This window comes from Carassius auratus, chromosome 45 (assembly GCF_003368295.1).
Source record: "Carassius auratus strain Wakin chromosome 45, ASM336829v1, whole genome shotgun sequence".
Classification (NCBI taxonomy): Eukaryota; Metazoa; Chordata; class Actinopteri; order Cypriniformes; family Cyprinidae; genus Carassius; species Carassius auratus.
The window spans coordinates 1,507,749-1,520,911 of NC_039287.1; the positions used below are offsets into that span (position 1 = coordinate 1,507,749).

Genomic DNA, 13,163 nt, shown 5'->3' on the forward strand with positions numbered 1-13,163 from the left:
AGAAAACCCCACTCTGATTGGTCGGCAGCTGAACGGGCAAATAGAAACCATGCACACTGATGGGTGCACACTACGTAGTGTACGTGTCGGATTTGAGGATCGTGATTGGTTCATTCAGCAGAAAGACGGGCGGAGCTTAATGGCTGCGTTGTCACATGGTACTTGTTTAATTTCGCGGCGCTGGTCAGGGTGGATCAATCATAGTATTTGTGATGACTGTATTTAAAATCATTTTTATAGTAATTGCTAAATTGGAGTTTAGTAGTTATGTTAGTTACATGTCCCTTAGAATAACAGATAAACTATTACACGTGCTAGTTTCAAATGCATACGACGAAAAAACGTCCTGTGAATTAAATGCGGCTCAGAAAATGATTCTCGGGGGATTTTGACCACCCATGCATGCGCCCTCTGCTGGTACACAACTTTGTGTCTCTGTCCTGTCCTATCCAAATAATAGCTACAAACTTTCCCGTAAACGGCCAATGAGCGACTGCTAAACTGACGTGTCATTTAAAAGAGTCCTAGAGGAATACTGTATAAATAATATTGTATAATATTTATGTAGTAGTAGTTGTATTGCAAAGCATTACGTACGAAATTTTTTAATGGTGGTTAATGCTTTCTTTTTTATAACATGCTTGAAACGACACGTGCGTTCAAAGAGATGTTTATTGTAGCCTACTTAGAATGCATTAATTAAACACTGTATTAACGACTAAATATGGTCTAAATAGCAATGACATGACTGTGATACAGTTGTGGGACGGATAAAACTATACAGGGGTCCTGAGACTAAAGCACAAGAATGTTTTGTTCAAATATGTGCACAAACTGTATAATGAGTGCACCAGCAGATGGCAGTATACACTTTTTTAAAGTTGAATTTTACACAATTTTGAAATTGTATTACAAATAATATCCCTTTCATTTTGCCTTCAGTCATATACCCATGCTACATATACAGTGGGTAAAGAAAAGAACCAGGCACTTTTAAAATAGTCACATTTTGTTGCTTTGCAGCCTGAAATGAAGAATTAATTAATTCAGCTGTATTTACTCAGTGCAACTTATATCATCCAAGTGAAAGATATAACACCAACATGTCAGAAAAAAAACCCAACCCGGAATCAATGTGTTGGATAGAGGATCACCCACTTTTTTGTTGAACCACATTTTGCTTTAAATACAGCCTTTAGTCTGTTGGAAATGTCTCTAACTCTGCGCATTGCAATATTTGCCCTCTCTTCTTTGCAGAACTGCTCAAGTTCAGTTTAATTTGATGGTGACTGTTTGTGGACTGCCGTCTTTAAGTCATTCCACAGATTTTCAATGAGGTTTAGGTCTGGGCTTCGACTTGGCCATGCAAGGACATTCAACTTTTTCTCCTTCAACCACTTGTGTGGTCAGTTTTGCTGTGTGCTTTGGGCCAATGTCATATTGGAAAGTAAACCATCTTCCCATTGAGAACTTTCTGGCAGAATGAAGCATATTTTCCTCAATAATTTGATGGTATTTTGCTCCGTCCATTTTTACATTTTATTCTGACCAGTTCAATTCAATTCAATTCAATTCAATTCAATTCAATTCAATTCAAGTTTATCTGTATAGTGCTTTTTACAATACAAATCATTACAAAGCAACTTTACAGAAAATTAAGTTTTTACAATATGTAGTAGTAGCTTATAAGTGGTGACTGTCAGTTTGTGTGCATATGACAGGATTTTTCAGAAAAATAAATACAAGACGTAGTCAACCAGACGATGAACATTATTAACAGCAATTATTATATGATGCAGTCACACTTGTAGCAATATTTGTTAATTCTGTATGTTGTCATCATCTGAGATCGTCTGAGGGGTTGGCATCATCTCTTCTCAGGTGTTTTGGATCCATACTGGAGCTTGTGTAAATCCTAGTTACCACAGGATGTGATCACAGGATGTAAATCCCGTAGCAAAACAGAGAAACTAATAGAGACATAATTAGCGTAGGTGCTGTTCCAACAAAGTAATATTAATTAGTTTAACCCAAGCTAAAGAATAAGAATGCACATTTGATCAGAAGCGAACTGCAGACACAATTGAAGAGATGCATTATTCAAATGCTTGGCAAAAGAGATGTGTTTTTAATCTAGATTTAAACCGAGAGAGTGTGTCTGAACCCTGAACATTATCAGGAAGACTATTCCAGAGTTTGGGAGTCAAATGTGATGATAATCTGTAATGGATACGGAACTTAATAGGTAGCCAGTGCAGAGACTGTAAAATTGGGGTAATATGATGATATTTTCTTGAACTGGTTAGGACTCTAGCCGTTGCATTTTGGACTACCTGTAGCTTGTTTATTGAAGATGCAGGACAACCACCTAGAAGTGCATTACAATAGTCCAGTCTAGAGGTCATGAATGCATGAACTAGCTTTTCTGCTTCAGAAAGAGGTAACATGTTTTGTAGCTTGGCAGTGTTTCAAAGATGGAAGAATGCAGTTTTTGTAACATGGGAAATAGGGTTTTCAAAAGACAAGTTGCTGTCTAATATAACACCCAGATTTTTGACTGTAGAGGAAGTAACACTACATCCATCTAGTTGGAAAATGTAATCTACAACATTCTGTGTACTGTTTTTTGGTCGAATAATTTATTTGTCTGTCTTATCCGAATTTAATAGGAGAAAATTATTGGTCATCCAATCTTTTACTTTTTTAACACACTCTGTTAGCTTAGATAATTAAGAAGTTTCATCTGGTCTCGATGAGATATATAGCTGAGTATCATCAGCATAACAGTGGAAACTAATCCCTTATTTTCGAATAATATTACCAAGGGGCAACATGTATATTGAAAATAGAAGAGGACCTAGGACGGATCCTTGTGGCACTCCATATTTTACTGGTGATAAAGGAGATGACTCCCCATTTAAATAAACAAAATGGTAGCGATCGGACAGGTAGGATCTAAACCATTTTAGATCCTGCCCTTGAATACCTGTATAGTTTTGTAATCTATCTATGAGTATATCATGATCTATGGTGTCGAATGCAGCACTAAGATCAAGTAAAACTAGCAATGAGATGCAGCCTTGATGTGATGCAAGAAGCAAGTCATTCGTAATTTTAGCAAGTGCAGTTTCTGTGCTATGGTGGCACCTGAAACCTGATTGAAATTCTTCATACAGATCTTTTTTTTTTTTTTTTTTTTTTTTGCAGGATGGAGCTCAATTGAGCAGACACAACTTTTTCTAAAATTTTAGACATAAATGGAACCCTTAAAAATAAAATTGTAACCCTCACAGACAAGCCACATTTGAGGAGAATTTGTGATATTGTTGTCTCATGCACACAATGACCATTCTTTGTCATAAATTACTTCAACTCTTGGTCACCTCTCTGGCACTTTCATCCAGTTTGGAGTAATGTCCTGATCCAGGGAGGGCCTGTGTTGTACCAAATACTTTCCACTTCTTAATAATTGACTTCTCTTTGCTTTTAGGCATTGATAAAACCTTAGATTTTTTTTTTTTTTAAGCCGGCTTGTGCTTTTCCACCACATTATTTTGGAGATCTTTTGACAGTGCCTTGCCACACATAACTGGTTGTTTGTTTCAGTTGCACTATCAATTGAAATGCTCCAGGAAAGCTCTTTTCATGCTGAGCTTATCAAAATGACCACTGATGATTACAGTTGAAAGTCAAATTTCTTTGTGTGCCACTGAGTCTTCTAACATTTTTTTTTATTTTTTTTATTTTATTTTCACTTGGATGTTATTATGAGTAAATACAACTGGATAAAAAAAAAATTGGTGTCCTTCTTTCATTTCAGGCTGCAAAGCCTTCAAACTGAGCTTATTTTAAAGGGGGTGATTCTTTTCTATACCCACTATATAAATAAATAAAGTTCATATTTATCCATATATATCCAAATAAATACCACAGTTCAGAATCAGAGATGCATGAGTGACAATGATAGTTGATCTAGCTAACTGAGATGTGGGGGTTTAACCCTGCTCAAGTCACACGGTTCGAACACCATTGGTTCTTTTTATGAACATGTGACTGCAGATCATAGTCAGATGACATACGCTTGTCAAGCATCTTAACATGGTGATAAAGCTTGAATGAATATTATCAAATGCGCTATCAAATATAGTCTTTGATTATTATTATTATTATGTATTATTTTTGCTGGAAAAACTATGCATTGGTATTTATAATAATAAATAGTCAATAATACCACTGCTGACTGCTAATTTGCATAATTGTAGGGCTGGTAAGTGATAAAAAATTGTAATCTAATTAATTACATAATGTGGTGATTAATTAATTGAATTAATCGCACATCAAATTTGTAGAAATTACTTCCAAAAGATAATTTAAAGTCATTGTTTGTAAAGCATCAAACAGGCATTACAAAAAGTAGGTTCAGCAAAAATTATTTTGTTTGATAAAACTGATTACATACAGCCTTTGGACCATGTGAGTAAATTATGACCGAATTAACATTTTTGGTGAACTATAACTTTAATTAATTATTTTGTTAATTACTATTACTATGAAAATATGAAATTATTTCTTTAATGAAATGATACTCTAAATAATAAACTAAAACTGCCAGTAGATGGTGGTAAATGTCTTAATGATTAAGTCATGAGTCATTTATTCATTAATTTGATTCTTTCAAATAGCTGATTCATTCAGGAGTGAAGTAAATGGTTCTTTATGAATGGTTCATTGAATCATTAGGCTTGTTGGACTTGAAGCGGATTATCACCATCAGACCGATCTGTGTGTGACATCAAAGAACTGCAAGATCTTAGAGAGCAGACTCTTGAGCTTTTGAATTGTTCTCGCTGTACTTTAATGTCATACACCGATCGGTCTGTGCAGCCACGTCAAAGCAAACACGACTATGGGCAGTGGTTCAACGCGCCAAATGGTTCACCAAATTAGTTTAAAACGTAGATTAAGAAATGAAATGCCGTTGTGGGTTGCTCAGAGAAGAACAGTTCTGCTTTGTCTTTATCTTCTTGGTTGGCCAAACTGAGCAAAACAGACAACATTGTATCTAAAATAACACAATATAGTAATTTCTTAATAAACTGTTGTATAAGATGATTGTTAGCCTACATTATTGTGATATTGCACTTAGCCTACTTCTTGTGTGATATTTCTTAACTATGTGATGTAAATAAGAAACACAATCTCAAACGGGCGTTTTGCCCCATATCTTGAATGTTAGGGCCATTTTCTAGGCTCCATCAAGCAGTTAAGTTGTTGCCCTGCCCCATATTAGTCATCAATCGACTGTATGAAATGGCAGATGATCCACATAGGTCTGGGGCGGGGCAAGTGCGTCAAATGCGTTAATAATTTTAACGTGTTACTGTTCTCCATAATTAATTAAAATTAATTATTAAATTAATTATTAAATTTATTAAATTACAAGCCCTAGTAAATGTATTCATTAATTTCCGTTTTACTTATCAATAATTTGTGTGTTATACAAATATTACAAATCTGTCTAAGATTGTATGTGCCGTCTAAATACCATAGACAGTAAAAGAAAAATACTAAATACTAACGAACTACCATATAGAGGCGTGGCCTGTACGTCTCTTGCGTGTTGACGTATCCAAGTAAAGCGCTGCGTCGCTGCTGTGGCTGTAGAAGGGGATTCCAGCGGCACGTTGCTACTATTAGAAGATCAGGCGCTTGCAAGACCAAACAGAAAATTGCGTTCTCACTTACATTTTTTGTGTGCTGCAGCATCCACATAAGCGGTGCAATGCGGTAGATCATGTAGACCAATTTTTTTTTTTTTTTGTTATTTACTTTCATTTTTATTATTATTATTATTTTATTTTTACTTTGCGGGATACAAACTCTGGTCCTGCGGCTTTCCATTCATATCTTTTGTAATCAAGTGCGAACTTTGTGAACTCTGAAATTATATAACAACGAACATACAGCGTGGAAATCACCATGAGGTAAGAAAAAAAATCTAGTTTGATCTCAACCCACAGGTATTTAAGATTGATATATATGTATATATATAGAGAGAGAGAGAGAGAGAGAGAAAGAAAGAAAGAGCTGAACATTTTGTACGCGTTCTATTTGCGCACTGCCTATAAATAATTCATAAACAAACAGTTGTTTTAAATGCATTCCATTTATGATATAGATTGTCCTCGCATTAGTCTTGGAATTGATAGTATTGTTAAAATGAACAGCTAAATTGGTCAGTTAGTAAAATCAGGTTGAGCTCTGCTCATACTTGGATTTTTCTTCATATGGGGTGTGAGAAAAAGAGATGCATAGGCTATGCATATACACATGTGCATTTCTGTTTGAACAATCATGGAAATAGGCAGTTGTTGCAATGCAGCAATACACTAAAACTCGAGAGATGTTTAGAATGCACCATATAAGTTTAGCTCAGTTTGTGTCAAAACTTTGACACTTCTGTTTATGTTATAAAGACAATGAGCATAACAGTTCTTTAATACACTGGGTTCATGTTATATGATGATGGCAGTTCTACATTGTGTTGTAGGTGAGTTTCAAGTGTCTGGTGATCTTATGAGAGCATGTGTTAAAATGTTCAAACCTTGCTTTGGTTATCAGAATAATTAAGTATTTCCTCCCACACTCCCACTGAAGACACATGAAGGAAGAGCGAGCTGTTGGCAGCCTTCAGCAAAAATGAGCTGCCCTAAAAGCAGACGTGTATGATGTGACATAACCTTCCCCTTAGGTTTAGATTAATCTCTTCTGTATTATCTGGCCTGTCTTCCCACAAACTGTGGTGTTGCATAGTAAATCACCTCTTGTGGAGGGTGATTGAGCAGAGGCTAATGTTCAGATTTGCTAGCAATAACAGGTGTGGTTTGTGAATTTTAGACCCAGGGTGTTCCCTTTTACTCATCACGAGCAAGTTCGGAAGTGTCCAGCTTTTAACTGTGTGACACGACCATAGGTTTATTATGTGTCTGCAACCTCTCTGAGAATCAAGTCGATTGCTCGACTTGGATTTTGTTTTCTAAGAGTTTTTTTTCCTGCTATACCAGTCAAAAATGTGGACACTCTTGACTACATTTGTTTCTTGTGATCTTAAAAAATGCTTAATTTCTTTACGAATAATGAGTAGTGTGTCTGAACTTGTGACTGGTGTGAATATGAGGTTAGTAACTTAATAAACTTAGTTAAGATTTCCAAAATTCCAGGAAGGCCAGGTCAGTAACACTGTTCTCCGGTTCATAGATCATGAAAGTAACTTTCAAGTTGCAGATAGCCTGGCTGAATGAACTTGAATAATGTGGGTCATGTGTTTTCACCTGAACTTTTATTCTTGAGCACTTTTGTATCTTTTCAGACTGTTTAAGGGAATTTAAATCTGGCTGCTCTGAGCTTTAGGCCCAATCAAGGCTTTGTAGAGGGGAAAGTGTCTGTGTAAATTCATCAGTATGCTCTTGCTGTATCTATCTGCCATTAGAAAGGACTCAAGCCCCCTCACAATATTCATGCCTAATCAGAACAGAATAATACCGTATGTGAGCACAGTTATATTGAAGGGGCCATTTAAACTTTTCTCTTCCTTTTCTTCTTATGTAATTACTCTCTTTGGTAGAGATAGGGGTGGGGGCAGATGAGATAGACACACTATCTCTCTATTGCACCCTGTCACCCATTATATTTTCCATTTCATCTCTCATTTAGATACAGAGCTCTCTGTGAAGGTTCTTTATCCTTGACGTCAGTGACTCATTCTGTTGCACTCCTCGCTTACCACAGGCCCCACTTTGTTTCCAGAGGAGTTTAGATAAAGCAAAAGCAATCAAGAATGCATTTAATCATAGTGGATCACTGCTGATTTGTACTTTTGTTTAAAGCAAATTCATGATGTCAATGAATGTCTATGCCTGGATTGTACCAAAACAGGTTTGGACTGACATTATTTTGCTACTTGTAAGTTGTAGCTAATGGACTGAATTTCGTTAAATGCAGTGTTGCACTGTGTGATTCCTAATACACAGTGACAGAAAGAATGTATTGCATTATAACATACTTGCTTAGATTACATTTTGTAAAGCAACAAAAAGTTTTTTCCCCATTATTATTCAGGTAACATGTAACCGCATTTGCAAGCAATGTAAATAATACATGACTGTATAATTATCCCTAACACTCATTGTTAATCAATGAGAAATTGAAGCACAACTTTTAGCTCACAGTCACCTTGAATCTTCAGTTATTTTCAAGGGCTGTTGTAGTTGAAGCTTGAATTTGGGTAGACAGATGAGCATCGAATCAGGTGGTGTAGGATAATTGTCTTCAGTTGACCGGCATTTTAGGAACAAGATTTTGGATCTAGCTTAGATCTGTTGAAAAAATTATCACACCTGCTATCATGGCTCTCTGCAGTTTGGATTTTAATGAATGGATTCAGTGGCAAGCATCGATTAGAGTGATTCTGATTACCTATTATGCCCACACTGTTTCCCAGATGCTTTATGGCCACTTAGCTTTCCAGAGTGGGCTTGTCATGAATGGGTTTGATAGTGTCTTAGATACATTTGAATAAGGCCTTATTGTCAGGTAGCAGAGCACAGCACTTTTTCTTCTCTAAAGCATGTTTCATATTGCAAATGCAGTTAGTTCATACGTGAAGTGAAAAAAAAATTCTGGGTTTTTATATTGGGTTTTACTTAGGGGTGCACGATAAATATTGGCCGATAATTAATGTGCATCTTGTCAGTAAAGCCGGTTATTTGATAATGAACATGGATTTGCGCAGCTTGTCAGTTAACAACGGCTCTGTGTAGTAACAGCTGCTCTATGTGAAATCACGCACCTGATGGAATTTACCGCTGATTAGAGAACCGGCTTTACTGACGAGATGCGCATTAATTATAGGCCGATATTTATCATGCATCCCTAATATATGGATAATTTGACTTGGCAGTTGAGAATCATTACAAACTTAAAAAAATAAAACCTTAAAAAAATATATAAAACCGTCTGATTTGTTGAAATATTGCAAAACCTTATAGACTTTGTCAATGAATAATAATTAAAAAAAATTAATTGACTTGTAAATGAGTCACTGATTTACAGTACTGTGCAGAAGTCTTATGCCATTAGTATTTTCACCAACAAAAATGGATTTAAGTCAGTTATTTCTATGTTTTGCTGTAGTGTGTGTGGTAAATATCGGTTTACATTTCCAAACATTACTTTTAGCATTAAATGTAGTCTGACACCAGCTTAATAAGCGCGTCAAAAATAATGCCATAAATAGATTTGATTAATTTACTTCTATTAACTTAACTAAATTAAATCAACATTTGGTGTGACCACACTATGCGTTAAGAAAACTTTTGTCCTAGGTGCACTTGTGCAAGTGTTTTGGAGACATTGCCACAGTTTTTCTTGATTTAGTCTGTCTCCGTTTGTTCTGTTTCTTCATATTATTCCAGACAGACTGATGATGATGAGATCAGATCTCTGTGTGGAGCACTGGTTGTTTTCAGACTCCTTGTGCAAACAAAAATCTCACTGGATTATTACAATTAATGGCAAAAATAATGTTTGGAAATGTAAACTGCTATTTACTACTGACACACTACAGCAAAACATAGAAACAACTGAATTAAAACCGTTTTTTGTTGGTGAAAACACTAGTGGCCTAAGACTTTTGCCCAGTACTGTATTTGCGTCTTTGTTTCTTCATGATGGCCTAAATTGCAGTACATTGTTCTTAGGTTTATGCATTCTCAAAGTGTTTTCTGCTAAGTTTGAAAGCACATAGCATGGTAAAAATAAGCTCAGCAATGAAACCCTTCTTGCACACTGCTGGTGTGGTCATTGTGAACTACAGTACCTATTAGTACAGTACCGGGAAGTCGTGGCCTAATGGTTAGAGGGTTGGACTCCCAATCGAAGGGTTGTGGGTTCTAGTCTCGGGCCGGACGGAATTGTGGGTGGGGGGAGTGCATGTACAGTTCTCTCTCCACCTTCAATACCACGACTTAGGTGCCCTTGAGCAAGGCATCGAACCCCCAACTGCTCCCCGGGCGCCGCAGCATAAATGGCTGCCCACTGCTCCGGGTGTGTGCTCACAGTGTGTGTGTGTGTTCACTGCTCTGTGTGTGTGCATTTCGGATGGGTTAAATGCAGAGCACAAATTCTGAGTATGGGTCACCATACTTGGCTGAATGTCACTTCACTATTCACACTATTCACTATTATTGTGGGAACCAAAATAAATATGTGCTGCTTCTGCGTGTGGCATGTACCCATCCTAAGTTCCTCTTCAATGTGAACCTGGCTGACTCTGCACCGTGTGGGTCTCTGAGTGTTGAGAGGTAGCAGGAACTATCTATCTCCCATATGCTTAGTTTTACTTTGTTTCCTTACTTTGTCATCTTTGTTTTGCATTCTGTAGTGCTCACAGTGAGCACCTGTTCATTGTCCATGTAAGCAGAGACCATTGAGCTATTATTTTGGGTTTTTCATTGGAAACCGTGTTAATTTTGTTGACTAATAAAAACAAGACAAAAATGTTAGGGAGGGATGATTTGGGAAGAGACCCAATCAGAATGAATCTCCTGCATGATTGGGAGGTTTAGATGCACACATTTGAACAAACTGATCTATGAGACGGTACATAAGCTAGCGTAATCGTGCTGCACTTCTCATAAAACGTTCAAAAATGTCATCATCTGAGTGCATACACATGAATCTTGCACACCGAAAAGCGCTTCTCAGGCTGTGCACGATTACGGAATTCTAAATCCAAACTAAATCCAAATTTGTTCTCAAAATTAACACCGATTGGAAAAAGGCTTTACTTTTTGCCCATAGCTTTTTGTCCACAACGCAAAAGTCTGACCATGAAAATGATTTTCTTATAGTGCCTTAGATGCCTTCATCTTAATTTATGCTTGTCATCAATTGATTAAGAATGATTTTCTCTTCTGTCTACTTCAAAGATGTTATCAACGGATCTCGGAAGGCTAATAGTGATGCATCTTTGGACTGAAAGACACATTGTCTTTTTTTCTAAAGGAAATACATAATCTAACATTCCCCTTTACCTAGCTGCATATGCTTCGTCAATCATGATGTGTTCTCTCAATGAGGACTGGTCACGAATGTGCTTTTTTTTTTTTGCTCTTGGTACCCTTTCTTTTCTAAATTAACAATATAAGTTAGGTCTAATGGAATATTAAGTCAGTCTCATTTTAGAACATTGTTTTTGTATTATACATTTCAATTGACATTGTATTTTCCTATTAAATTTCTAAAAATCCCACTTTGGAAAACTACTTATGGGAACACATGACCAGTGCTTGTGACTCAGGAACATGGGAATAGATGGCAATGTTCGGTTTTGCACACGCCAAGTGCAGTTAGATATATTAACAAGAAAATAGCAGCATGTTGGGGAGGCATAACTTGTTAGTTAGATTTGCTTATTCGTGATCCTTTTCTCCAAACATAATGCAGTATGCATTGATGCCTTGGGGTCCATCTGTACTTCCTATGAAAGGAACAATGCTACAGTTTTCCACCTCTTGATGGTTATATTGCAATCATTCAGCATCCATTAACCAACAGCTCTGGTTGGAAAATTATGTTTGGCCTCTTGAGTTTTTTGCCTTCAGGCAATGAAATGATGTGTGAAAATGGAACTAAAAAATGTACTCAACCCTCAATCATTATGAAGTTCACACCTTCACTTAACTGTACCCTAGGAAAACATGGACAGACTTTAAGTAGCAGTACCTGCATCTAGCACAGACTGTTTGCACTCAACTAACTCAACTCATTCCATCAAGAATCTCTGAGCCAGTTTTAAGGCCTTTTCACTTCAAACAGATACAGCATCTGAATTAAAGATGAGATGTTTTTTTGTGTGTGGGTGCATTCGGTTTAGAAATCTGGCCAGCATCCCTTGGTCTTGTTTTCAAGATGGCATGCTACACAGCACGACAGCAAGTGATGGATTCCTTACTGTCGTCGTTTCTACCCCCGTCCCTCTGTGTTTGTGAAGCTGTTCCTGTACCTGGAACCACTGTTCGGCAGGCCCTCTCCCTTAAGGCTTTCTATAAAAGGACACTTTTTCGATATGAAGTTTGGGTTTGTAAGAAGCTTAAGGGGCAGCGTGTGGTGGTTGCATTTCACCATGCGGAGGAGGACATGGATAATTACTCCAATGTGTACGTAGAGTGTTAAAACAGCTGTGAATGTTATCACAACACAGAATTCTGATGAGTTTGCACAGTTGTACAGCAATCTCAAAGAAGACTTGGATAAGGACTCCTCTTTATCAGCAAATATAATCCTTGCTTTGGCACCCATTAAGTTTTTCAAAATCCCTCAGAACATGGTTGTGGAATTTGACAGTCAGATGTTTCTTAATACTCCCCATCGTCCATGGCAAAACAAATAACTGAAACTGACGTTACGTTCACGTCTCGTGTCACACCATAAGCTCACATCCTCATTTCCTACAAATGTTATGGACTTCATCAATTATTGGTTGTGATGAAAATAACCTTAAAGTAAAATAACTGTGACAATGTTGCAGTGTTCGCCTTGTGTTGCTTACCCGATTTTACTACAAGCATGTTTTCTTGAAAATGGAAAATGTAAACAGTTAGTTACCACACAACATATAACTAGGATGCTTTGGCAGCAATGAATGATTTTGGAATTTGTTGATGCACTGTGTAATAATATTAACAAAAGCATCCAAAGCTTCTCAGTTGATTAGAAGCTTTGAAGGTTGAGAGGCAATTGATCTGCATTCCTTCGCCAGTCCCCCGATACCCTACATAATGTAGTACACTGCTATTGTGAATAAAACATCTCCCTTTTATGTGTGCTACAATAGAGCTCAACCCTGAAGCTGGAGTGTTGGACACTGGCTGTAAAACCTTCTCTGGCTTTTGTGGCTGTTTAACAAAACATTCCTGAGCCTGGTGTTGAGGAGCCAACAAACTGAACCTCTGGATTCTAAAGAGTGTTTATCAAAAAAAAAAAAAAAAAAAAAAAAAACCTGCTTGAGAGTTTGGCCAAATTTGGCGATGAGATACTGTTATATCCCACTTTGGCAGAAATTGTCTACTTGAATAAGCACAAGAGTCCTCTTTCTTTATAGT

The 13,163-nt window shown here is 36.9% G+C and overlaps 1 protein-coding gene across 1 annotated transcript in view; it reads left to right on the forward strand.

The window, feature by feature from the left end:
• The first annotated feature begins 5,655 nt into the window (after positions 1-5,655).
• The window catches only part of LOC113062840 (protein enabled homolog), an 86,586-nt gene continuing 79,078 nt past the window's right edge, over positions 5,656-13,163 (forward strand). The window contains exon 1 of the mRNA XM_026232864.1: positions 5,656-5,984. Coding sequence (XP_026088649.1) covers positions 5,980-5,984 — 5 coding nt within the window. The 5' untranslated portion in view covers positions 5,656-5,979. The remainder of the gene's footprint in view (positions 5,985-13,163) is intronic.